Below are 27,351 nucleotides of genomic sequence, written 5' to 3' on the forward strand. Positions count from 1 at the left end.
CGACTGAGCCACCCAGGCGCCCCCGTACTTGACTTTCAAGGTCAAAACAGAGGGGCCGCTGAGTTCTTACGCACAGTGTTCACTCCTGGGCGTAGGAAAGTGCTTGGTGTATGGTGCCCGCTTGATGGGCCTACGCTGAGTAAGTCGGACACATGCAGAGTGGGGTTCTACCCGGGACGGACAATGCTTCAGATCAGGGGTTGGAAGGGATAGTTGGAAAACAAAGTTGGTTTTTTGCTTAGATGCTGTGGTATCTGGCTCTTTCAATAAACTGGATGGAGGGGCACCCGGGTGGCTCAGTCAGTTGAGCATCTGACTCTTGATTTCGGCTCAGGTCACGATCTCATGGTTATGAGTTCAAGCCCCAAGTCGGGCTCTGTGCTGACAGTGCAGAGCCTGCTCAGGATTCTCTGTCTTCCTCTCTCTCTCTCTGCGCCGCCCCCCCCCCCCCCCCCCAGTTCACGCTCTCTCTCAAAACTAACTAAAACAAATGTAAATAAACTGGATGGAGGTGCAAGGCCTTCATCTAAGGACACAAAGTCAAGGATCCAAGGGTCTGGTTCAACAAGCCGACCTCGTATGTGACGTTTGACCTCCTGATTTAAGCAATTACCGAAACGAGCTCATGAGTTCACTTATTCAAGGACGTTTCGGCTCCAGAGGCTGGTGGAAATGTCAGGCCCTAACAAGGGGCTAGGAACCACTATTTACAAGCACTGGAATAGGTGTGGGTGAGACAGAGCATGTCACACCCGTGAGCGAGGAAGCTCTGAGCAGGGGACCTGTGAGCATAGACGTCACTGAGAAAGGATCTGAGGGGACGTGTCTGCAAAGAAGACCCATGAACAGCCAATATGCGCATGAAGGACACTCAACGCCATTAGGCCTCAGAGAAATAGAAATCAAAACCACGGAGCCAGCACTAGGTGGTCAGAAAAATGAGCTCTCACCAGTGTTGACAAGGCTGTGGAGGGGACAGGAGCTCCCACACAGGGCTGGTGAGAACGTGAAACGAGGTGGTCACGCTAGAAAATCATCCGGCAGTTTCTCAGATGGCGAAACACAGAACTGTCATACGACATTCCCGGGTATATACAAAAACTCGTATATAAACGTCCGTAGCATTATTCACACATGACAACCAAACACGTAGAAACAGCCCGAATGGATGCCCAGTCTCGGTCTATCCACACGATGGAATATTATTTGGTGATGGAAAGGAAAAGAAGTACTGGTGTGTGTTAGAAGGCAGACAGACTTTGAAAACATGATGCTAAGCGAGTAAGTCAGACAAAAGGACGACGTGTTGTGCGATTCCAGTCACGTGAGAGATCCAGAAGGGCCAGAAAGGAGATTCGTGATTGCCAGAGGCCGGGGTGGCGGGAGATGGTCAAGGATACAGAGTTGTTTGCGGAAGCAAAGCAGCGTTCTAGAATCAGCCGTGGTGATGGCTGCTGAGAGCGCTCCAAGATGGCGGCAAGAACAAAGGCCAACAGGCCCATACGAGCGGGAATGTTCTAGGCCCACGTGGCCAAGGTCGGGGGTGACAGAGATATGGTAGGGAGTTGGCAGTTCCCAGGTCGTGCTGGGCCCTGGGGAGGAGGGTGAATTTTCATATTTTATTCTAAGTGTGCTGGGAAGCCTTGAGAGGTGACGAGAAAGGGCATCGCATATTCTGATCATAATTTGAAAAGATCAACACACTCTGTTGGCCAGTGAGGGAAGTAGGGATTTTACATTCTTAAAAGGTTGTTAAAAAAAAAAAAAAAATACCACGTACAGAGACCATACACAGTCTGCAATTCCTGAAACTGTTGCTATCTGGCTTTTTATCGAGAACGCTTACTGAACCCCACGTGTCTTCGGGGACATCGATGCTTCTTGGTTGAAAGAACGACGGGTGGTGGGGGGCAGGGGGCGCTTCTGGGAAGTGGGGAGACTTTTACGACTGGGTCTAGAAGGAGGGGAGAGGTGAGGGGGCCGGAAGCCATGACCGTGCCGAGCAGCTGGGACCTGGCCCCGTCCACACGTCCGCTGGACTCCCGTGCGGCCACCGTGGACAGCTGTCTGTCCCAGGAGCCGTTTGTCACACGTCACGCCCTCCTCCGGGGTCAGCTGCCAGGACCATGCTTCATTCCAGGGAGGACGCCCTCGGAGCCCCTGTGCCTCCTTCGAGAATAGTAATGTCAGCTTAAATATAATCCGGTAACGCCTTTCTGAGGTTGTGCCCAGGACGCCCTGATGGTGTCTTGAACACTCCTGGCCCCGGGCTCGTGGGAGGAAGAGGGATGGTCTGCGTCATCGTCACGGATGCTCCACCTCAAGTCTCCTTATCTCATCCCGAAAGGGTAACTTCTAGTCTCCGACCTACGGCTAGTGCTGCTTTATTTTCGAGAGTCAGGACAGCCAGTGACAGGGGCTGGAAACCCCGTGAGGAAGTTACAGGTGCATTCTGGGTGGCTCGGTGACCGGGAGGATGAGCCACCACGTCCCAGGTGTTTGGTGGCACCGAGGGCGCAGTCCCTCCAACGTCAGCGTGACCCCCACAGATCACTTGCTCGTCTAAACGGGAAATGCAGCCGAGCAATGGTTGTGACCCTGTGGCCAGGGTCAGGAGCAGCATCACTGGGGTGGGCCCCCAGATTCGTGTCATCTTATGTCACCTGCCAGACACGCACATCACCTGAGACGCGTTCCAGACAAAGACCTAGGCCCTTCCTGAGACCACTCCGGTTTTCTAAAAATGCTTATTTTTGATGTTCTTATTTATTTTTGAGAGAGACAGACGCAGAGCACAAGCAGGGGAGGGGCAGAGAGAAAGAGACACAGAATCGGAAGCAGGCTCCAGGCTCCGAGCTGTCAGCACAGAGCCCGACGCGGGGCTCAAACTCACGGACCGCAAGATCACGACCTGAGCTGAAGTTGGCCCAGGTGACAAGTGAGCCACCTAGGTGCCCCTCGAAATGTTTCCATTTTATTAAAAAAATTTTTTTAAGTTTAACTTTGAGAGAGACAGCACGAGTGGGGGAGGAGCAGAGAGAGACAGAGAGAGAGAATCCCAAGCAGGCTCTACCCTGTCAGTGCAGAGCCCGGTGCGGGGCTCGAACCCACGAAACTGCAAGGTCATGACCTGAGCCGAAACCGAGAGTCAGCCCAAACCAACGGAGGCACCCAGGCGCCCTGAAATGCTTTAAAACACGGACCCTCCCTCTCCCGATGCGGGAGGCGATGTGGGCGTGACGGCCGTCAAGTCCCTGCTGCCGGGTCACCCAGGCCCAGACTGGCAGTCAGTGTGTGTCCACACTCTCGGGGAGCCCTCTGCACTGACGGTGGAGATCTAACAGGGCTCAAGAGGGAAAAGAAACAAAAGAGTTGCAGAAAAAAAAAAAACAAAAACCCAAAGCTACTGGATAATCTGATCACGCACAAAATTATTTGGTGAATCTTTGCTTAAGAGTCAAGCTATTATGTTTTCTCTTGTTTCACGTGTGAAAACATATTGCCAACCCACGATGTGGAATTTATTTTCCTTCACGCACCTAATACAAATGAAACAGTACAGGCAAGCAGGTCATTGAATGAGGGTCCCTAACTTGTGCGCTGTCTTAGGGGAGGTGGGCTATCCTCACCTCAGGGACATACTGAAGACTCTCGGTGTCATCGAGCAAAACGAGCCAGGACCACCGCCACTAGCATCTTGGCGGAAGTAGGCGGGTCTCGCGAACTCCGCGCACTCCGTAGGTTTTGTGGCCGGCCGCAGCTCCTTCCCTCTGGCAGAAAGTGCCGTGTTTGCTCTTTGCCGCACGTACCTCGGGGGTGGAGACCAGTGTCAGCCGACTGTCGACATTCCAGAAAATGTGGATGTCACCCTGAAGGGATGCACCCCCGAGGAACCCTGCGGAGGGACTTCAGTCACATCGACGGAGAACTCAGTCTCCTGGAGAAAGAAGAGGTTCCCGGCTGCAACGGAGGGGAAGAGAAGAGAACTGAGCGCTGGCCGCGCCACCTGCAGCCCCGCACATAACGTGGTCAAGGGCATTACTCCGGCTTCCGTTACAGGGGGAGGGCCGGGCACGCGCGCTCCCCCATCAGCGTTGTTACTCGGGAGAATGGTTCTCTTCTAGGAATCCAACATTTCTTGGGTGAGAAAACACCCACAGGATTCGGACGAGGCCAGGTCTTGCTTGTTCAGTATCTCAAGCCCAGAAAGACGAGTTAATTCTTGAAGGAAGGGACACTGAACTTGCATCAAACTCAGCCGCTTTGATTCAGCGAGCCACAAGAATTAAAAACAAGGATGTCAGAACATGTTGGATGGTATCTGTTTCTAAAAAAGGAACAGTTCAGCAGGCTGATGAGTAGATGTAAGTTGTCCAGCCACGGAAACAGCAAGACGCTGATGATTTTCCAGATTTATCGGTGATACTTTATTTTGTTTGTTTGTTTTTAAAGGTTTTATTTATTTTGAGAAAGAGAGAGAGAGTGAGTGAGCAGGGGAGGGGTAGAGACAGAGGGAGAGACAATCCCAAGCAGGCTCTGCACGGCCAGAGTGGAGCCTGATGTGGGCCTTGATCCCAGGAACCACGAGACAGTGACCTGGGCTGAGACCAAGAGTCAGACGCTTAACTGCCTGAGCCACCCAGGTGCCCCAATATTGGTGATATTTTAAAAATGCAATCAAAGCTGTACTGACTTGGGAATAAAAATAAAATCAAACGTCCTGTTTATTTGGGCAAGTGTTATTACTAAATTTACATCCAAGTTAGTTAGCATCTAGTGCAATAATGACTTCAGGTGTGGAATCCAGTGTTCATCCCAGCAAGTGTCCTCCTTAGTGCCCCTTATCGTTAGCCCATCCCCCTTCCCACAACCCCTGCAGCAACCCTCTGCTTCTTCTCTATATCTAAGAGCCTCTTATGTTTGTCCCCCTCCCGGTTTTTATATTATTTTTATTTCCCTTCCCTTATGTTCATCTGTTTTGTATCTTAAAGTGCTCATATGAGTGAAGTCATATGTGTCTTTCTCTGACTGGTTAATTTCGCTTAGCATAATACCCTCTAGTTCCATGCACATTGTTGCAAATGGCAAGATTTCACTCTTTTTGATTGCTGAGTATGTATATATATATATATATATATATATATATATCCATTATATATATATATATCCATTGTATATATATATGTATATATATGTATATATATGTATATATATGTATATATATATGTATGTATATATATATTGTATATAATATATATACAATGGATATATATATATCCATTGTGTGTGTGTGTGTATATATATATATATATATATATATATATATATATATATACCACATCTTCTTTATCCATTCATCCATCGATGGACATTTGGGCTCTTTCCATACGTTGGCTATTGTTGATAGGGCTGCTATAAACACTGGGGTGCATGTGTCCCTTCGAAACAGCACACCTGCATCCCGTGGGTAAATGCCTAGTAGTGCAATCGCTGGGTCGTAGAGTAGTTCTAGTTTTGGTTTTTTGAGGAAACTCCACACTGTTTCCCAGAGCAACTGCACCAGTTTGCATTCCCACCAACAGTGCAAGAGGGTTCCCGCTTCTCCATATCCTCGCCAGCATCTGTTGTTTCCTGAGTTGTTCGTTGTAGCCACTCTGACCGGCGGGAGGGTATCTCGGTGTGGTTTTGATTTGTATTTGTATTTGACTCGGTGCTGAGTGATGTTGAGCGTCGTTTCGTGTCAGTTGGCCATCTGGATGTCTCCTTTGGAGAAGTGTCTGTTCATGTCTTTTGCATCTGCTGCAAATGTTAATGCCACCAGTGATTTCGTTATTCTTTCTTCCCAATCTAAACACAACTTTTAAAATTCCTAATTGACTTTGGGTCTTGGGTTAATACTAAGTTGTTTGCCTGAAAACTTGTAAAGACATTGAAATGCACAGAGACAGAAAAAGTAGGCGTTTGTCACACAATTCCACACATGCTTCTTCCTGTTTTCTCTGCAAATAAACACATTTGTCAAGGTGCTGAAATTAACATAGTAAAATCAATGGATTTAAACAGCCTCTTCTACTCGATAAGATTGGTTACATTTCAAAACGAAAGCGTTAGGGGCACCTGCGGGGCTCAGTCGGTTAAATGGCTGACTCTTGATTTCGGCTCAGGTCATGATCTCACGTCACGGTTCTTTGGTTCAAGCCTCACATCGGGCTCTGTGCTCACAGCATGGAGCCTGCTTCAGATCTTCTGTTTACCTCTTTCTGCCTCTCTCTCTCTCTTTAAAAGATAAATAAATGTTAAAAATATTTTTTTAAAAAAGAACCAAATGAAAGCGTTAGCTAACACGGCCCTTTAGGCCTGCTTCTGTAACTACACGCACGTGCACGAATACGTGGGCCCTTGTCAGGACGCAGGGAGGTTCACACATGGCTGTGTGTCACAGAGGAGGGGACAGAGAGGCCGACACAATGGGGTTCACCATAGGAGGGTGTGCAGCCCCCTGCCTCCTGCAGACTCTGCCTGGAAAGTAGGATTTTCCCTCACCCCGATGCGCACCCCCGTTTTCCAGAAAGTCAGTTAAATTTTGTGCCGATCCCACGTGGGTACTGAAGTCCCACGGTGACAGTGGTTATGGGCTGCTTGCGTGGGGATGAGCTGTAGTTCTTGGTCCGTTTCTGTGGACTCGCAGGCGCCGGGCCTTCTCCGGCACCTGGGCCCTGACCTTGACCTGTGTCCTGGCAGTGTCTCCAGAGGCCCGTGTCCAACAACGACCGGGCTGACGAGGGTGCCCCACACCCAGGTAAGTCGGGGCGCACCTGTGAGGCTGTGCGGTGGCCGTGAGTGCCCACACCGTCTGGGGGGTGGGGGAGCAACGCCGAGTTACAGAAACGCCCACGAGAAAACCGCTCAGGTGCCCGGCCCCCAGTCACCCAGGAAAACGTGTAGCACGGGGCAAAACTGAAAGCCAGCGCTACCCGGTCCATTTTATTTTTTCAGTTTATTTCTTTATTTTGAGAGGGAGGGGAGGGGCAGAGAGGGAGGCAGAGAATCCCAAGCAGGCTCCGCACTGTCAGCACGGAGCCGACGCGGGGCTCGATCTCACAAATCATGAGATCGTGGCCCGAGTGGCAATCAAGAATGGGACACTTAACGACTGACGCCCAGGCATCCCCCCGCCCCGCCTTTTTTACTCCAGATCCATATAAACATTCACAGAGTCCTGGCAGCAGGAGGGTGTGTGTGTGGGGGGGGGGGATTCCCTTCTGCAAAGTCACTGCCTTAGTGACAGACAGAAAGCAAGTCCAGCTGGATCCCCACTGGGCTGCCTTGTCGTCTCCAGAGCACATTCAGACGCACAGGGTGTTGGGGGCACCAGTCAAGCTTTTCGGTCCACTCAGCACCACTGCGGGCCACGTCACCCCCAAAGCTGGGAGAAAGAATGAGTAAGCAGAACCACGGGGCTCACGTTACCACATACGGAACATGCTGGCCGGCCTGAATCTGGTAACGCGGAGCCTTCAGGCAAGCTGAAACAGGGTCACTGTCCCAAACTGGCCTGCATTCTTAAAAAATACAGTCATGAAAGACAAAGGGAACTAGAGGGTAGCCGTGTGCCACGAACGGTGGACAACAGGTTCCCAGAGGAAGAGTTGTAGTGTCTGCCGATTTCCGTGACTCCAGCCCTGGCTAATTTCAAGCTGCCGAGGTGAGGTCACCGAACACAGACGTGGGCAGGGACGCGCAGAACACACGGTCACACCGCGTGTGGTCAAACAGCCACAATCGACATACACAGCCCGAGAGCTTGGGTAACAGCACGATGTAGTAATGAGGAAGCGCTGAGTTCTGTGCCCTTGTTACCTTTGTTTCCAATATAATTTAATTAGTTATAGGTATATATAACTTAATTTCTAATAACGGCTGTGTTTGACAAAGAGCTTGCAAAATTCCTGGAAACCAGCACCACCAAAACACCAGGACAACCAAATGAAGGCACGACCCGGGACTGGGTTTTGGATTTGGGGGAAAATGACGTAAAGTACATTACTGGCGGCTCGTACATTAGACAACGGGAAGTCTTCGGAGTGTGATGCCGTGTCGTGTGTGTGAGTGTCCTTGCTCTCAGGAGATGCACGCTGAAGTACTTGGAGGCAGGACTGGTGTCCTGGGGCTGCTAATCGGAGGCTTAAAGCAACAGAAACTTCCTCTCCCCCAGTTCTGGAGGCCGGAAGTCTGCCTGGAGACTCCGAGGGAGAATCGACGCACGAGGATGAACGGCTCCATTCCGGAGCGGGAATGTGATGAGACGAGCACCCGGGACACAGAAGGAGGCTCTAGCACTCGTAAATAAATGCTCACCAGTCCCGTTGCAAAAAAAGCAACATATTTGTGCAGACACTTCACAGAAGAGGTAAGGAACGGTTAGCATAGAGAAAGACGCTTAACATCAGAGACGCACACTGCCGCCAAGTCTGAAATGACAGGACCAAGGGGAATGGGCACCGGGGAGGCTCAGACACTGCCGGTCAAGGCGCGATGCGGCACAACCACATGCGAAGATGGTTTGGCGGTCTCTAAGGAAGTCGAACATACACTTACCGTAAGTTCCAGAAACAGCATATGAACGGCTGTTTGTCACGAGAAACGGGAATGTGTTACGTGCACATACACGCCCGCGGCAGTGCCGGTAACAATGCAGCAGGTGCACAGGTGAACGGGTTGCGGCGGCCGGGCCGCGGGACGCACAGGATGCGCACGCAGCACGGACAGTCCGAGATGTCACCGAGTGAGGAGCCAGAGTGCAGACGGCGCCTTCCTAGAAGCGGGTAGAGGGTTAGTGCTGGAGGTGGGGCCACCGCCCGGGGCAGGATGGGGACTGGCGGCCAAGTGGACAGGGGGCCTCCCGAGGGATGGCAGCGTGTCCCCTACTCTGTGCAGGCCCGGAGAAGAAGGCCCCCCAACGGTCTCCCGCACAGGTTCCTGCCGTCTGGACGGACAGAGGACAATCGGGCGGCTGCCACCTTCCTGCGAAGCGGGGACCGGGGTGCCGTAAGCGCTACGCTGTGTCTGAATCGGGCGTCAGTTACAAGACTCTGTTGCTTCGTGACAAGTTCAGCGAGCACCGTGTGTGTGCCCTCTCTCTACGTGAAGTACTCCCTAACTAAGCTCCTGTTAAGTACAAAACAGCTGGAGGAACCCAGACATGAGGCTGTGAGCGGGGGACGTTCACCGTCTGTTGTGCTCCTCCTGCCCGACGCGGACCGGCTTTCACGTCAGGTCGGGGTCCCCCGCAGGGTAACACAGCTGAGTCCCCGAGCGGTCCCTGTGACAGTCCCTTGGTCCCCTGCGTCAGCACACCACAGGCCAGCTCCCGCGCGGACACCACGCCGTCCGGCCCGTGGTCGCCCGTTCCCGCGACCAAAATGCGTTTCTTTCTCTTTGCCTCACAGGATGCGCGAGACCTACCTCAGTTGTTCGTGCCAGAGGGCGAGGCGCACCGGGAGGAAAAGGGTACGATTTCAAGCGACTCTCGCTGTGAGGCAGTGCTTCTCGTGGCGACTGGGCCCCCTTCCCCGGGGACACTGGCCCGACGGCAGGCCCCCCTGTGATGTATGTGGGGGCATTGACCTCACGGCCACCACTGCAGCGAGGAGGAAGCGGGACAGTGAGGGAAACTCAGGGTAACACCCCCTGGCCTTTTCCTCCCAGGAAGTCGGTGTCCTGGGCCCAGAGAAGGAACGGCCGCTGCAGCCATGGGAATATGTATGTACCTGGGAACATCCCCTCAATCCCTCCACTCGGGAGCTCGGCTCCTGGCTCTTCCCCGTCTGCAGAGCCCAGTGTTGTTTGCTCCGGCTCGGAGGTTCTGGCAAGACTGGGGCGGGCCTGGGGGACCGCGTGCTGACCATTTCCCTAGTGACAGAGCCGGTCACAGCTGTGTCCTCGAGGCCGCGACGCCCGTGAGGACGTCAAGGCCACAGAGGCAACGGCTCCCGGATGAACATCACTCCTCTCTCGACTTTGCATGCGATAGGCAGAGATGGAAAGAAAGGCCTGATTTGTGTGCGGCCATCCTCCTGTGCTAAAATCCTTGACCTCTCTGGAAGACAGGGAAAGAAGGACCAGTAATTGTCGAGAGCCTTCCTGTATGTTATCTGACAGGTCGCCTGAAAACTTTTAAAGGGTCTGAAGGAACCCGAAGAAAGGCTACTACAGCGACAGCTTTACTGGTGACACCTTTTTAATAGGTCAAAGTAACTGTACAGTTCATTATATTCTTCCTGAGAATAATTTATATCCCCCGACAAACTAAAGGGAGGGTATACTCTTCAAAATTACTTAACAGAATGGATGGTGTAACTGGACATCAAAAGAAAACCAACTCTCTCTGCTTTGCTTACTCGCCTCCTGGGAAGACAGACACAAGGAAGGGTTAGTCAGCTCTAGTGGCCGCAAGATAGTCAACATGGCTTTCGTCTTTCTTTATAAATTATATAAAAATGGAAAACAGGGATGGTTCCAGAACTTCTTCTCAATGCAGTTTGGAGGTGCTCTGGCGCAAAGCATTTCTGCTTCCAAGAGAAATAACATTGCTACAAAAAACTGGCACATTATTCTGGTGAAAAAAGACAAAAGTTTTTAGTGTGGTCTACAGCTAGCTTCCAACCGAATCTTCACATATCCAACAGGAAAGTAAAAGGCGGGAAGGACAGAAGGGTGGCTGTTGTTCCGTTTGTTTCTGAAATGACCCAAGTCTTCAAAATATAGCTCCGATGTTCTCTTAGAGTGCTGCTTGCGTACTGCGACGGAAGGGCGTCCTCACAGCGGAAACTCCGGTCTGGCTGGCCACTCTGCACACGCAGAAGAGTTCTCAGCCCCTCGGGTTTCCCGGAACTCTCCGCCCGGTCTCCTCTGCCTGTGCGCAGCTGAGCTGGCTCAGGCCCCGCACGCACGGCCCCGCCTGGGCCGTTTCCACAGAAACACGCCCTCATGGGACGGTCATCTGTTCTTGGTGATTCTTGAAAGCTTCTCACGAACAATCTTCATTCTCAGAAAAATGCCACATTTTGGATCCTGGACTTTTCCGAACACCATGATTAAAGAAAAACAAAACCAAACAACGAACTCAAATCAAATGCGGTTAAATTTGTCCGAGAGAGGTTCTGAACCGGCCGTCAGTCACAGCCCCGGGCGCGGGGGAGCCCCTCGCTGCTGGCGGGGCGCCGGGGCGCGTCCTCCCCGAGGCCCGGGGGGCCCCTCAGCGCGGCCTCGCGTGTCCGAGTGCCCTCAGTCTGGCCTGGTCGATGACGTCGAGTAAGTTCTTGGCGTCCACGGCCAGGGCGTGGGCGGCGGTCAGCATCTGCTTCTTGTGGTCCTGCTGCAGGCTGGTCATGGCGCACCGCTGGGCCAGCTTCATCTTGTTGATGAGCTCGCCCAGGTCGGAGTTCAACAGCTTCTGGGCCATCTCGATCTGGAAGCACAAGAGAGGCGTCAGGACGGGCACGTTCCGCGCTCCGCTCAGGCAACCCTTATGCACCCGCCTTGGGCGCCTCCGGAGAAGAAACGCTCTTCCCCGTAAACAGACCTGCCTGACGTAGACGGGGTAAGATCAGCGTCTCCTCTAGGAAACCGGCCGACAGAGTATGCATGCGCCCGTGTGCACCAGCAGCCTCTTTCCACAAAAGCCCTCAGCGACCATGAATCTCAGTGACTGGCAGGACTCTGGCTTCTTAAAGGAATCACAGGTTCTGACGGAACCTCGGAGGCCCCCAGCCTGGCGCCCTCCCGTCGGAGCAGGCAACCGAGACACCAGGAGACGCGCTGAGGTTGCCCAGCTGCCTGGCTTCCGGTTCCAGACAGAAACCTGGGTGTGGACTCGCAGTCTAGTACTCTTCCTACAAGACCAACCATGGCTCAGGACCTGCCTCTGCCGCGCGAGAAGGACACCCCGGTCCCACCGCCGCCCTCCCAAACTGATGAGAGGCTGGAGCGGGGGCAGCAGTGGCGGAAGAAGCCGCCTCAGGGATCGGGATGCTCTGCTCGGGTGTCTCTCCCTCCCCGTCTGCTTATTCAGCCGGTGACGATTTACTGCTCGGTCCCTTACTGATTACTGCGCACACCTGTACGAGGCACTTGGTGGTGTGGATTAAGGAAGGAAACAGACACACTTGTGCGCACAGTCTGGTGCGGAGAAGCCTGCGCACAACTACCTCCAATACGCTGGGATGAATCCACAATGGAAAGACACAATCCATTCGTTCTGGGAGGGTCAGGAGACTTCACAGAGAATGACTGCAGAAGGAGGCTGGCTCCCTCACAAGCCGTGACAAGTTACCTCCGTCCCGCTGGGACAATGGGAGGCCTAGGAGATTTTTAGCGAGGGGAATGCCATCGTCCGGAGAGGAATTCTGGCAACAGGGCCCTGGTGGCCGTGTGGGAGTGGGAGGGAGGGGCGGGAGAGCCAGGGGCAGAGGAGGCAGCTCAGAGACTGTTGTGGGAACTGAGGGGAGGGGGGCGGTGGAAGGGAGAACGGAGAGGCCCAGCCTGCGGCGTGATGCCGACAGGTGAGCGGCTGCTTGTATGTGTGTGTGGGGGGGGGGGGGGGCGGGGGTGGGTGGGGAGAAGGGGGTTCCCGGAGGCAGGGGTGGCAAGGGCGTGGTGGCCCCAGCAACTGGGAGCAAAACCAGGAGCAGAATGTCCTGCTGAAGGCAGACATCCAACAGCTCAGGCAGAGGTCCCACCGGAGGCATCAGATATTTGCATCCACGTAAGGGGCGGAGAGCCACCAAGGAGAAAAAGCGTTCTGTAAGACAAGGGTGTGCGGCACCTTTGGGGACGGCCACGCTCGGGGCAGCCAAGAAGAGGAACCAGAGCGGGATGTGGGCCTGAGACACGCGAGGGAGGGTGGCTCTGAAGCCCGCGGGGGCCTCGCAGACGAGCCAGGATGGGGGCTCGGGGGGCACGGTCGCCGGTGGCCCCAGGCAGCCGCAGGGAAGGAATGGGGACAATTTGGTCCAGGAGGACCGGCCGCTCTCTCAGGAAGCACGAGGGGACAGAGGGACCGAGGAAGGCGGAAGCAAGATCAAATAAAGCTTCCCTCCTTCTTTTAAAAAGCAATAATCAACAAAAAATGTGTATGCGAGAGCAAGTGGCACAGAAGCCTCAGGGCAGACGGAGAGGCAGTTTCAGGCTTTATCGGCCGAAGTAAGAAGTTAGAAATGGCTCTGGCAAAACACTTATGTCAGGATACCACTTTCTGGCCTCTGGCACTGGAACTTTCCCCCTTTTGGCAAAACTCTCGCTCGTTGTGGAAGCGACCAATTAAAGTCCCAACGAGGTAGACGAGCCAGCCAGCGCCCAACCGGCTAGGAATACACAGGTACTCCGCTCAGGCGATCGGAGGCCCTTTGCAAGGGAAGCATGGATACGGGCTGTGCCAGTTCAAGACGGGCGTCACCTGGACACCAGGAGCCTCGGACACAATGTCCCGAGAAGAATTCGACCTCGATCTCATCAGGAGGGAACGTCAGTCTTTGCACAAAACCCCTCAACTCCTCTCTGGGAATACTCTCCAAGGTAACTGGCCTACAGCCTTCCAAGACGCTGATGGCAGAAAGACGGAGTCTGAGGACCTACTCCAGGCGGAAGGGGGCTAACAGACTGTCGCGGGGCGTCACGTCAGAGCTCTGCTGGCTGTGGACTAGACGGTGAGGCTCCCGGGTGTGACCACGCACGGGGACAATGCGGGGCGCTGGCGGCCCAGGCTGCTGGAACCCTAGAGCGTGTGAGAACCGCCTCCCGACTGGAGATACAGATGGAACCACTGAGGGTCAAACGGTTCACAGGAAGGAGACCGTGTGGTGATAACCAGAGACCGAGGACACAGATGTGAGACAATGTTAAAAGGCAGCGAGACTAGGTGGAGAATGTTCGGGAATTCTCTGCACTATTCCTACCACTTTTAAGTTTGACACCATTTCAAATAGAAACTAAGAAAACAAATGAGAACAGAGCCTGCTGGGCTGCAGGGCTAGGGACGGTGGGAAGGTAGGTGCAGGAGCTGGGAGGCGTGGGGATAGAGTAAGAAGGGGGAGCAAGGCTGGGGCAGCCTCAGACTCTGGGGGACAGAGCCACATGTGCGTGTGGCCCGGGCGGCATCCACCTCTGGAGGAGACCGGGGGCCCCTCTGGAGGACAGAGCACACCCTGGAGGCCGGCACAGCTGGGTGCTTTATGAAAACGATGCAGCTGTGTCTGCTCATCTGTTAGTCAACACATGATGCACAATGGCCAAAAAAGGCAAAAATGAGGATTACTGCCGAGAGACCGGGTTTTAGGTGAATCGTGATTCCTTAAAAAAATTTTAAAACACATGTTTTCACTCAAAAGGCACTTTTCGGTATCACTACTCTACAGGGAAAACCGGCACCGTGTGCAAACTCTAATTTTTTCAGGAGAATTCAAGGGAGGAGGGTGGGCTGCCTCTCCCGGCTCATTTCCGTTGTCCTCTGGCCTCTCCCCGAGCTGGCGCTGGAGGATGTGGCCCTCGCCCAGCCCTGCACCCGTGCTCCCCACCGTCCCCTACGAGCCGCCTGTCTTTTGGGCCCCGCCTCAGCGGCTGTGGAGCAACAGTGGAGCGGGATCTGACCGAGCCCAGCGGGTGCCGGCCCACGCTGCCTCCACGGTGAACGGCCACGTCCGGGCAGGCAAGCCACAGCCCACGGGCCTCGCTGGCGGAAGGTCACGACCTCAGAGCGCGTCCTGCCCGCACTGCCAGCGCAGGAAGGGGGCGCTGTGTCTTACCTCTCGGTGAGTGCTGGCTGGCAGGACCGGAAGGGTCTCGTCCACGGTGGCCAGTAATGTCCGCAGGGCCAGGCCGACTTCCTAGCAGACAAGACCACACCCGTGTCAGAGCACACGCAAGGACTCTCACGCCAGCAGCGCCCCTCCCCTCGGTGACAGGCCTTGCTTCCTTTCTGACGCCGCATGAACATTTCCGTATTTCTTTTCCTCAGTACTGAGCCCGATCCAAACTTATCAGGAATTTCTAACACTCAGATCTCTGAACTCTCAGGATGTGGTCCCCGGCGGGACGATCAGCCAGCCTCGAAGAGGAAGACATCCTGACGCCCGCCAAGGCGTGGGCGAGCCTGTACAGCACGGTGCTCAGCGGCATAAGCCCGCCCCGAAGGGGGAGATGGGGCACCAGGCCCCTGGGGACGCCGCCAGTTTTGCAAGGCGAGGAGAGTCTTGGAGGCCAGCTGTCTAACGGTGTGAACGAACTTAACACCGGTGTAGACCTCGCGGTGGCTAGGAAGGCAGATTTTGTGTTTCACGTGTTTTACCACAATTTTAAAAGAAGCGTCTTCAAGCGCACGTTTTGGAAATCCAGGCTTAGAGCCAAGCTTTACGGCGCTCCTTGCACTGCGGACACCCCTGAGCCTGCCCAGTGCCCTGCCCTGTGGCGGCCTGGCATCGCTTTTCAGAGCCTCTGGCGCTCTCTTCCAGGACACCACGCCCCTGAACACAGCTTGGAAAGGTGAGGCTAGGCTAGCGGCAGGACGTTTTCATTTCTGTCTGACCCTCGTGAGAAAAGGCTCAGAGAGCACCCACACTTCAGAGAGCTGAAGGAAACAGCACAGCCAAAGCCCCCGACGTCCCTCTCCAGGACGGCCCCTTCCCCGGACAGCGTCTGAAGGACAACCGGTCTCCCGCGTGCGCGAGCTGGTGCTCCCACGGCAGAGCCGCGTGTCTCGAAGGCGCGCGCAGCGCTGGCCCGCCTGCTTTCACGCTTCACGCTACAGGCTGGTCCGTATGTGTGAGCAGCAACTACCACAGGACCAACAGTTCATCCTGACTCAGCACGGTCACTGTGCGGGACCCTCACACACGGCTCCTGAAGCGCCAGGTCTGACTCCGAGGGTCCCCGAGCCTTCCGCGGGAGTGGGCACGCGACTGTGGTTTACCTTCACCATGGGAACGTACTCCTCCGGGGGGGCTGGCTGGATCTTGCTGGACATTTCGATGACAGCCTTCACCAGGCCCGTCACATTCTCGTACACCCTGTCGTTGGACCGGTCCAGGTTGGCAGTGGGCGGGGGGCTGATTTCCTGGGGCTGAAGCTGCAACACAGAAGCTGCCGTCACCTCGCCAGCCCCCACTAGGTGGCAGCACATCCCTGCAGCTGGGCGGGGGCGGGGGGCGGGGGGCGGGGGGTGGTCTTTAAAAGAGATCAAAGCAGATCACACGGAGTTTTTTGGTCTGACCGGGCTACGGCTCACTTGGAGGATGACAGGAAAGTAACCCATCTACGTGACAAGGGTCCGAGGCAATAATTTTTTTATAACTTTGAGCTCAGTTAAAGGGAAGGAGATGGCATCACACACGTTATACTAAAAGCCCCAGATTCTTCCAGAGAAGTGATTCAAGGCCCCTCCACCATCATTCGCCAAGAAAGAATTCACGTATTTGGCATCTCTCTGAGGATTTCAGAGGAAGCTGGTCGAGCGTTCTACGTCAGGGGGACTCCTGCAGGAAGTAAGAGCTAGGGCTCAGCGTGGCTGTCTCCACACCACCGAACTTCGGAAACGTGTGTGTTCCCTGCACGACTGTTAGGAGCCGGCAGGTGCCAGTCTGTGAAGCGACACCACATGCTGGCAGGTGTTGCCGCCGGGAGCCCAGCGCTGCCCTCGAGGGTGGTGGGGCCTCAGCTCCTCACCTGGCCGCGTGGTGACGGTGACATAAAGGGGCTCATGTGCAGGCGCCCACCCCAGGGTCCGGGCACAGAGACACCACGAATGGGACCCGGGATAAGCCGGACTCCGACCGAAGGCGGGCGAGCGCAGGGTCTGCAGAAAGTCCCCGGCGGCATTTAATGGCCCAAGTTGGCAAGAGCAGGCACGGAACGGCAGCCTGTGTGTTTAAGAAGACTCAACCACAGCAGGTGACAGCAGCTGTTTGCCGCTGGGTCTGCGGCCAGCGCTCGGTCCACACCTCTAGGGGCCACTCTGCACCCTCGGGCTGACTCTGTCCGAGGAGCCTGGGACCTGGCTGTTCCGAGTTTGGGATTCTCTCTCTCTGCCCCTCCCTGCCTTGGGCTCTCTCTCTCTCTCTCTCAAAAAATAAATAAGTTTTGGGACATGGGACAGACGTGGACAGGAATAGTCAGTCACTGCAAAGATGCTCATGCCCCAGTCTCTGGCAGGTAAAAGGCTGTTTTTGGTGAGGAGCCCGGCAAAACTGCGCCCCCCCCCCCCCCGGCTTCCTGACCTCTGCTAGAGTCACATGCAGAGTGCTAGGTGTGAAGGAGTGGGACAGACACACAGACACGATGTGCTTACCCTCCATGGCTATTGTTGAACGGGAGGTGAGGAAAAGTTAGAGAAATTTATCAGAGAAAGGGAAAAAAGAAAAACAGTATTAATAAAGGCAGCAGACAAAACCCCCACAAAAACACACGAGCAGAACCAGACGGAGCGAGCCTGCAGCCTGCCCGCAGCCCTCGCTGCCCGTTGTCTAAGCACAGCAGCGGGCCGGCCAGGTGCCCGCACACTCAGTCACGAGGCCCGCCACACACCAGGCTGGTCTGCACGGAGTGAGTGAGAAAAACACGCAAAGCCTGAGAGGGACAATCTGGTAGCCGTGCGAGAAGCAAAGCACTAGGGACTTCAGAGAGAAAGGCACCGGAATATGCTCGCTGTCACCGAGAACCGCCCGCCAGGCTTCTGGGCCATCGGGAGAGGCTGTCAACCTCGCTCCCCAAGTCCGGCCCCCGGCGCCCTCAAAAACGGGCTTTGTCGTTAGCCCTAGCACCAGAATAAAGACCCCTGGCTTGGGGCTGCGTTTAGAGACATCAGAAGCTTATTTTAAAAACAAAAACGGGTGCCTGGGTGGCTCAGTTTGTTAAGTGTCCGACTTCAGTTCAGGTCATGACCTCACAGTTTGTGAGTTCGAGCCCTGCACTGGGCTCTGTGCTGACAGCTCAGAGCCTGGAGGTGGCTTCGGATTCTGTGTCTCCTCTCTCTGCCCACTGCCCCCTCCACCCTGCTTGCCCTCTGTCTCTCTCTCTCTCTCTCTCAAAAAAAAAAAAAAGATTAAAAATAAATAAAAAAAATAAATTTTAAAGAAAACAAAACAAACCCTTCTTTTGAGCCAATTCTTATGGTTTAAGGCTCCCTTATTTGAAAGTCACAACTTTTATTTAATGCTTTTTCCTCTACAGCTTACACCAAGACTATCCTATTGTAACTTAAAAGATCAAGCTAACTGGGGAAAGGTAGCTATCTATCTTGCTTCTTCCTTAGAATCATCTGGAACAAGTGTACCCTGTGGTATAAGAGTTAGGCAGAATCTTAAACTTCCAGGTACAACCCTCCAGTGTTTCCCCTGCATTAGAAAGAGGGAGGTTGTTCCTAACTGCATCACTTCAAAGACGACATCTCGTCTCTTACTTCCTGCGCCGAGTCATGTGCAGCCCTGTGACGCAGGCCACGCCCAGACGACACCAACATAAAGGCACAGTTTCCTGAAGAGCAGCCACAGGCAGGGCTCCGTCAGGAAGAACCGCCACCATTCTGGACTCTCGGAGGCAAAGGCTGCTTTATGCTAACCCATCCAGAGCTTCTGTTCTGTATTTGCCCTTCGCCCAAGGCGGGTCACAGAAGCACGGTCTCAGCACTTCCAGGGACCATGCACAGTGACCTTCCCGAAGCAACAGCTTCGTTTGGACAGGCATCTGTTCCTGGGTTCCTATTTTCTGGAGCCTGACAACTTGGAGACCCCTGGCGGGTACTTAGGATAAAGTGCCACCCTGTAGAGACATCAACAGTTCCAATGGCTCAGGTGGGAGCTTAAAGCCTCAGAGAATCCAGAATCAAAACAAAGCCACCAAAGAGACACCGATGTCTGGCTAAACGTTACCTGGATGAACTACATCTAAAGAGGAGTGTTTTTGTGTTAAAACAGTATTGCTCTTTGAGGCTGGATTCAGTAACCCCCACCAAACAGGTGGATAAGGAAGATAATACTTCATACTCTTTATTTAAAAAATCTTTGCTTAATTCATTGTAAGCGAGCATACTATTTCCGTGAAGATTTCCACCTGCTTGGTATATCAGAATACCCCGTGGGGTGCTGGCGCTGGAAGAGTCGTGGGAGGTGCCCCCACCACCAGCTGGGGAAACCGCAGAGGCCAAGCCCCTGGGCCCCGAGCCAGGAGCAGCACTGACTGCCAGGGGCGCCCCGGGCCCAGCGGTACCTGGGCTGCGTCCCGCAGAGGGGAGGCTGGTCTGGCTGGGTTCACTCCCCGGTCCCTGCCCTGTGTCTGCAGCTGGCATCTTCTCTCCCTACAGCTAGCTACCTCCTGACCCCAATATGGCAACATACTGTTCTCTCTGGAAATCAGCATGTTGGCTAAAGGCCGGCTCGGCTGGGGAGCCTGTAACCTTGAACACACCCTTTAACCTCTGTGAAGCTTGCGGTCTCGTGTGAAAAGCGGACACAATAATCAGAGCACTGATCCTGAGGGAGGCTGGCGTGAGGGCAGGTCCTGGCACAGCGTGCATGCAGGTAGGGCACCCGGTGAAGGTGGGTATCGGTGAGACAGCGTCTTTTGACGGAGAACACAGTTCCCGACTCTAAGATGCCGTCCTCTGCAGGAGGCACTTTTGTATGTTCCTCTAGGGAAAGCAAAGCTGCCAACTGGACCAGCGCATCCCCTGACCACAGAGATATTAAAACGTGAAAACAAGGTGTAGCAGACTTGGGAAACAGGATACACTTTGAGAGGAAGACCCTCTCACGGAACGGCAGAGAACCCTTGCCTTTGCTTCTCTGGGAGAGGACGGCTGCTGGCGGGAGACCTGGGGCCCGACGCTGCGGGGCTGGCTGGAGCCGGGGTGGGGGGTTCGGGAACCCCGACGGCCCCAGTCCCAGCCGGCAGGGCAGGTGGCGCGTGAGGGCGCCTGAGCCGCACGCTGCCTTGCCTGGGTCTGGGTCCACGCAGCACACGCGCTTTTGCACGTGTGGTCCCGCCTCCATCTGGAAAACGGTGGCAGTTTCCCACCACTTGGAGACAGAGGGGCCTGCGGAAGGTCTCCCCCAGAGGCACCCTGGTTTAATTACTTTTTAAAACCAGAAACCATCCTAGCACTTTATTCCAAAGAACCTCTCTGCCTGATCAGAGGGAAACTACCTAGGAGGCTGAGCTCTGACTGAGGCCCTAGAATCTACCACGTGAGAGAAAAACAGAAAAGACAGGCTCCTGTCAAGCTTGTTCCCGCCTCCTGGACGGGTTCAGAGCCACACCGGACGGACGCCTGGGGCCCACGGCGGTGCCACTCTGCTCGTCCCGTCCTCGGCACTGACTCTGCTTCGTGTCTCAGGTCACCGACCCGGAGCGAGAGGCTCGGACGCTCACCTTGACGCCCTCGTTGTAACTGTCCCCGGGGCTGCTGAGGCTGGCGAGGCTGCCCAGGTGACCGGGGGCTCCAGGCCGCGGCGGTTTCTTTGGCGGAGCTGCGGGATCTGGGAGAGGGAAGGTGTCCCCGTAAGTGACGTACAGTAACACACGGCCCAGACAGACACTGAACACGGGTTCGTGCTTCTGTCACACACACTAATCTTGGAGGGCACCCCGAGGAGGCGTTTGTGACGCGTCGGCGGGAGGGTCTGTTTTCCGATATGCTAGGCAGGGGCTGAGTCTGGTAAACATCATACTTGCTTTGGTCCACAGAGGAAAAAGGGTTACAAAGTCATGAGATACTCCGAAGCTAAGAAATGATATCCAGGTAAAACCCACTCCCCTCCACATTGTAAAAACTTGACAGACGTCACGTCTTCACTTACCTGGTTTACCCACAGGCTGATAGATGTGTTGGTTTCCCGTCTGTGGGAAGAGAAAAGGTCGGTCACTGTGCCAGTGGGCACCATGGGGCGATGGCCTTCCCTCCCCTTCCGTCCCCTTGAACGTCTGTGCTAAGCACTGGGCTCTGAGACCAGCGAGACGGGGGTGAGGTGGGGGGCTGCCTTCAAGGCCTAGGTGGGTGGGGATCAGGAAAAAGCAAAGCTGCCAGCAGGGTGTGGGATACACAGGAGCGTGGACGGGAGCGGTCACGGACAACTTAAAATGTCCTTCAGAAAAACTACGTCTCCGGATGCCTCCAGTCCCCACCTTTCAGGAGCACAGATCCAGGCCTCCCCAGCATCGGGTCCGTTGCTCAGGAAGCCCCCTCCCTCCCTCCCGCCGGTCCTCCTCACAAGCAGGGGTGAGATCAGGAACGGTGACAGTGGGAGGACACCGTGGCGCTGGGGTGTCACTGTCACCCAGGGCCTGCGGCTACAGAGCCACCGGGTCCCCACCGGGCTCCCGGCCCAGACGAGAAGCCAAAGCACAACCGGAAGTTCCGCCCAGGGACACCATCAAAGACTGTTCCGCTCAAGGCCAGGCCTGCCGTGCACTGTCACACCTGCGGTCCCCCGGACACAACCTACCCCGGGACGAAATGAAAGCGGTCTTTTCACGCCTACACTCTACCTCTGGAGAGAGAGACTTACCTTGCTCAATTTAAGACAGTAAACTAGTTGCCAAATACACATATTTTAAGGTGCTTCACTCTGTCACGTGAAGGGATCTACCTCTTTAAGATACAAAGACTAGCAAGTGCGGCACGCGATTAAAACTGGCCTCCCGGAACCACACGCACTTCCACACCCCTGGTCTTAGACACTCACAAACCTGTATGGTGTGAAGAAGGAGGGCTCCCTGACAACCCGTTCAGTGTAGCACTGTACAGTTAACCTATTTATTTTTAAATGTGTATTTATTTTGAGAGAGAGCAGGCACGAGTGGGGGAGGGGAGGGGGGGGTCCTAAACAGGCGCCTTGCTGTCAGCGCAGAGCCCGGTGCACCGGTGCAGGGGCTCGAACTCACGAACCATGAGATCATGACCTGAGCTGAAGCTGTGTCAGATGCTCAAACGACTGAGCCACCCAGGCACCTCTAACCTATCATTTACTTGACAGTTACTGAATGGCTCTGCTCCAGGCACAAAACGAGCCCCCCCCCCGCCCCTTGTGAAGCAGACAGTGTAAATGTAACCCAGGGAGCACGACAGTAACAGCAGGTGCACATGACAGCACATTGCCAAGCCCGGTGGAAAAGGGAGAGGAGGACGGGGGGGTGGGGGGGGGCGGAGGGAAGGACACCGCAGGTTTCAGTAGGAAGATCAGGCCTTCTGAGAATGTGATCTGTGAGCACAGACTTGGGGTGGGGGAAGCCGTGAAGAACTCTGGGAGGGGTGTGGCCCAGAGACGGGGGATCCCCCGGCAGGGGCAAACAGCACGTGAAGAACCAGGCAGCCAAGGGAGCCAGAGGATGCGCGATGGCGGAAAAATGCAGGAAACGTGGCCAAAACTCTAAAAGTGGACACAGTCTGTGAGTTGTGTTGTGTTTCCCGATCCAGGCAGTAAAATACACATACTTAAAAAGAGTTAAAACACAGAATTTTCTGGTTGATACTCAGGTAGCAAGGAAAGTCCAATTAACTAGAAAATTCTATTCTAAGAACATTCTGGGTTAATTCAACAAATCTATGTACCATGCACTGTGCTAGGCAATCCCACAGGTTGGCTCTGGGAGGGGAGGCTCAGCAAAGTCTCTGCCTTCGCAAGTCCTATGGACGAGCCCGTGGCCAGGCTGTGCTCTGGCTGTGCCTTGTATCCAGCCACGGGCCCTGGGCCTCGGAGGAGTCATTCAACTGTCTGGGGCTTTGCGTTTCCGGTTTGTTAACTGAGGCTGGTAACATTTACCTAACACAGAGTTGTCACAAAAGGAACATGCCGTCAGCCTGTGTATTATTTTGAAAAGCCAAACACTTTCTACTTTCTATGCACACTGATGGGGTCGATTTCCACTGGCCAGTTATCAGTGTTTGTTCACTGTCTCATTCCTCCTGACAATCTCAGTCTTCCAGCCGAAGAGTTCTCCCTGAAACCATGGTGCATTTTCCAAAGCGTTAGGTTGGAGCGTTTCAAGAGGTGGGCCAAACCAGACTGTCGTCTCTAGCGAAGGGCTGACGGGAGACGGAACACCGCCATGGTCGCGGGTGTTCTCAGCCCCGCCGCGGGAAGCGACCACGACCTGAACTGCACCCCTTGAAGTGAGCCATCATGTTGGCAAGTGCGCAGTCTGGCATCTGGCACCGCGACAGGTGACCGTGGCCTGGTTTTCTAGGAGCCTCGGTTTACTCCTCTGTGGGGTGCGTGGCACCAGTCCTGACTACAGGAGAGCTGAGGCCTCAGGGAGGGGGCCTGAGGACGGCACTCGGCACGGCTCCTTCTCACCGGTACTAAGCACCCGGGCCAGCAAATGCTCCGGGACCGCCAGTGGACCTGTCCCGTGCCATCCATTCCACAGGGTGTTTCTGGAGAACCCTTCCAAGATCCAGGCGCAGCTCCCTCCCTTATGTGCCCACTCCACGCACCGTCTGGGGGCCTGCTATGTGCCCCGTGCTGGAACACACACAGTTCCCTTTTCTAGCAAAATTTCCTATTAGTGGTGTTCTCAATAGCCGCTTCCTTGAAAGGGGTTGACGTGCGTGCTGATCCTCAGCCTTACCAACTTAAGACAGACTGCCTGTCCCTCGTTAAGCTTTCCACTCTACGGAAGGAGACCTGTGTGCCGAGTAACTGGTCGTTCCCACTCGGGTGGGAAAGGCCCAATCTTCCCACGCTGGTGACTGAGCGCATCCTGTAGGGGCCAAGTGTCAGGGGCAGCTGGATCTCACGGTACAGATTGGAGAAGCCTTATTAGCGTGCATATCCATAGGTCTGTCACCCGGCAGGCACAGGTTTCTCTGTTGTACTGGGAACTTCTTTGACTGTTTAAAGAAATCTGCTTTTATTTTGCTCAGACACCTGCTGATGGAAATAAAACCATTTGACCCGTTCTCCCTAAAAGATCAGGGGAATATTTCCAGCAGGCTTTAAGTACATTTGGGGTAATCATAAACCAGCTCTTTAAAGAGAATTTAGGCATTGCCCCTCAAAGCAGACACAAGAAAAAAGCCTTGCTGTGGAAACTAGAACCATGCACCAAGAGGGCAGAACTAGCGAACGACAGCTTATGTGCAGCGACAGCATGCATATCTCCCGAGTTTTCCTGGCGAAAACCCAGCAGCTGCTTACCGGGCCCTGAAGACTCCCGTCCTCCCTGTCGATGCTGCCTCGAGAGAGCCGCACGTCGGGTTTCTATGGCAAAGGAAACAAAATCGGACAGTTTCATCCTTGCTTTGAAAATCACGGACATATTCTGTATTAAGTCCCTTTCTCTTATGACACGTCGTCGTCTGAACGAGAAGAGTCGCAAGTTCCCCAGTTTCAGAAAAATCCTCAAACCCGGTGATGACAAACCCAGGTCCGTTGCCCTGGCAAAGCCCTTCTCTCCACATGCGCACAGCACACAGGAGTGTGCAGAAGCCCCGCGCAGCACAGGGTTTTCTTCCCGGCAGAGAGAACTCCAGCCCAGAGTGGAAAAGAACAAGAACCCCTTCCTGCGTCCTGGCAGAGCAAGGTTTACGTGCACTTGGCTGTACCCGCAAAGCAGCAAACAGTCCAGTCACACGTCACTCCCCTTTCCCCCACCCAACGCATCCATGATACAGAAACCAAACGGATTAATCTGGATTTAGTATACGTAAGAGTACGCAAATCTCGTGAATCCCACACTAAACAGAGTAGGTTTCGTGCCATCCTGGCCGAGCTCGGCGGAAGGTTTGTTCCCCACGAAGACCAGTCTGTGCAGCGGCCTCTACCCTACCTTCCTCTGTCCACGCGCTCTGGCCACATACCCCTTCTCGGGGTCGTCGCCTTTGGCTTCCGACAGGACTGCTCAGTTCTTGGTCTACAGATACCCTCTATTTGGCGGGGATCGTGTGGCAATGACTTCCCTCATTCGAAAGAGGACGTCTCGATATGTCATTTGTGTGTCCGTACACCCTGCACCTGCAAGGACCCAGCACCGAGGACACAACCTATAAGCCCTTGTGGGGTGTGGGGCGAGGAAGAAATGAGCTGTCTCTCCCTTCTTATAAACATATGTTTACAAAAACGAACCATGCCATAAAATGTTGTAGCCTCTGTACGACGTTATATAGTGGAAACCGGTAAAAACCACGTTAAAAGGCTGCACAGCATCCCCCAGCATGAAGGCAGTCATAAACACGTGACAGTGAGGCACACGGGCTGTGGCATCTGGTTCCCTGGGTTCGGATCAGGCTCCAACCCTTTTGAGCTGTGTGGCCTGGACCTCAATTTCTTCAGCTGCAAAACGGGGCAGTAATAGTACCCACTGCCCTGGCATGATGGGAGGACTAATTCAATTACCGCTGGCAAAGTATTAAGTCAGTAGCACAAAAGTGTCAAGTAAAATGAGGGGTTCTGTTACATGGTGGGGCAATCTTCAAATTTCAATTGTATAAACAGTTGTTGATAAACACCTCTGTATACAAACATTTGACTAAATCCCTGATTATTTCCCTGGACAGATTTCCAAAAAAAAAAAAAACTACTGAGTCAGAGGGTTTAAACATTTGAACGGTCCTGGGTCTCAGCTGCCCAAATGCTGGGCGGTCTGGATGTCCCTCGCCAGCAGGCACTCTGTGCCCTGCCACTAATGACTGTCATTTAAAACGGAGCCAATGCAATCAACAGAATACTGTATCAATCTGCCCTCCTGTCCTAAACATTAGAAATCCCTGCCTCTTCTCACTGGACGCCAGGCTCCGTGAAGGACAGAGGCCACGGCTGTGTGTTTCCCGTGGGGTCTCCAGGACTTGGTAGAAGGCAGGACACACAGGTGGGGAAATGAAGCATCCACACAACTGCCCTGTGAACAGTGTCCACGCCCCTGGGACAAAGCATTTAGCCTCCCGAAACCCACTCCTTGGCTGGAAAAGCGGTAGACTAATACCCACCTCCCATGGTGAATACAAGGATTACATACGTGCTTGGAACAGTAACGGGCACCATTAGACATTCAGGAAATACCTGCTGCAGGAAAGCTCCACTGAAAATGCAAGGTAGAAAGAAGCTTGCATAGACGAGGAACCTGAAGCTTAGAAGGCAGAATTACAGGCGTACCTCAGAGATACTGCAGGTTTGTTCCAGATCGCCGCAACAAAGCAAAAATCACAATCAAGTGAGTCAAATGAATTTTTGGTTCCCTAGTGGCTATAAAAGTTACATTTATACTACGCTGTAACACATGCAATAAATAGCGTTATGTTTAAAACGCTTGAATTAGAAACTATTCTATTGCTGGGGCACCTGAGTGGCTCAGTTAGTTAAGCGCTGACTCTTGGTTTCAGCACAGGTCATCAACTCACGGTTTGTGGGTTCGAACCCCATGACGGGCTCTGCACTGACAGCACGGAGCCTGCTTGGGATTCTCTGTGCCCCTCCCCCACTCGCTATCAGATACACTTAAAAAAAATACTTTATTGCTAAAACATGCTAACTACATCTACTGACCCTTCCTTTCACGAACGATTTCTCTGGAGCAGGTGACGCTGTCTGACAGCATTTTACCCACAGAACTTCCTTCCCAAGTGGGGACGGTCCTCCAAGCCCTGCCGCCGCCTTACCAACTAGGGTTCCGGAATATTCTAAATCCTCTGTTGTCCTTCCAACAATCTCCACGGCATCCTCGCCAGGAGGAGCTTCCATCCCCAGAAAGCACGTTCTCTGCTCCTCCCCGAGCAGCACCTCCTCGCCGGTCAGCTTTATCCTGAGACGACAGCAGTTCGGTCCCGTCTTCAGGCTCCGCTTCTGATCCCGGCCCTCTGGTCCCCACCGCCTCCGCGGGGCCGTCCTCCGCGGCCGTCCTGAGCCCCTCAAAGTCCTCCACGAGGGTCGGATCCACTTCTTCCAAACTGCTGTCGGTGTTAACGTTTCAACCTCTTCCCACGAAATCACAGGGGTCCTTCGTGGCATCTAGAACAGTGACTGCTTTCCAGAAGGTTTTCAACTTTGCGCGGATCCGTCCGAGGACTCCCTGTCTATGGAAGCTATGTCCTTTTTTTTTTTTTAATTAAAACCTTTTTGAAAAAACATACGTATTTATTTTTTGGGAGAGCGCAAGGGGGGGAGGGTCAGAGCGAGGGGGACAGAGGATCTGCGGCAGGCTCTGGGCTGGCAGATGTGGGGAGCCGACGTGGGGCTTGAAATCACCAACCGCGAGGTCGCGACCCGAGCCAAAGTCGGACACGCAACTGACTGAGCCCCCCAGGTGCCCCGAAGCTGTATCCTTACAAAATGTATTTCCTAAGTAAGAAGACTTGCAAGTCAAAAGTTAACT

The 27,351-nt window shown here is 54.1% G+C and overlaps 1 protein-coding gene across 30 annotated transcripts in view; it reads right to left on the bottom strand.

Annotated features, from left to right (window-relative positions):
- Positions 1–10,222: 10,222 nt before the first annotated feature.
- Positions 10,223–27,351, bottom strand: part of PTK2 (protein tyrosine kinase 2) — a 258,384-nt gene continuing 241,255 nt past the window's right edge. For 28 of the 30 annotated variants that reach the window (XM_045049564.1, XM_045049561.1, XM_023248624.2 and 25 more), the window contains 7 exons: positions 24,183–24,245; positions 20,844–20,883; positions 20,416–20,522; positions 17,339–17,347; positions 15,965–16,120; positions 14,802–14,882; positions 10,223–11,470 (listed from right to left, as the gene is read on the bottom strand). In XM_045049564.1, coding sequence (XP_044905499.1) covers positions 11,258–11,470; positions 14,802–14,882; positions 15,965–16,120; positions 17,339–17,347; positions 20,416–20,522; positions 20,844–20,883; positions 24,183–24,245 — 669 coding nt within the window. In that variant the 3' untranslated portion in view covers positions 10,223–11,257. The remainder of the gene's footprint in view (positions 11,471–14,801; positions 14,883–15,964; positions 16,121–17,338; positions 17,348–20,415; positions 20,523–20,843; positions 20,884–24,182; positions 24,246–27,351) is intronic. The other 2 variants (XM_023248626.2, XM_023248638.2) reach the window with 1 other exon arrangement.

Source organism: Felis catus, chromosome F2 (genome assembly GCF_018350175.1).
Source record: "Felis catus isolate Fca126 chromosome F2, F.catus_Fca126_mat1.0, whole genome shotgun sequence".
Lineage (NCBI taxonomy): Eukaryota > Metazoa > Chordata > Mammalia > Carnivora > Felidae > Felis > Felis catus.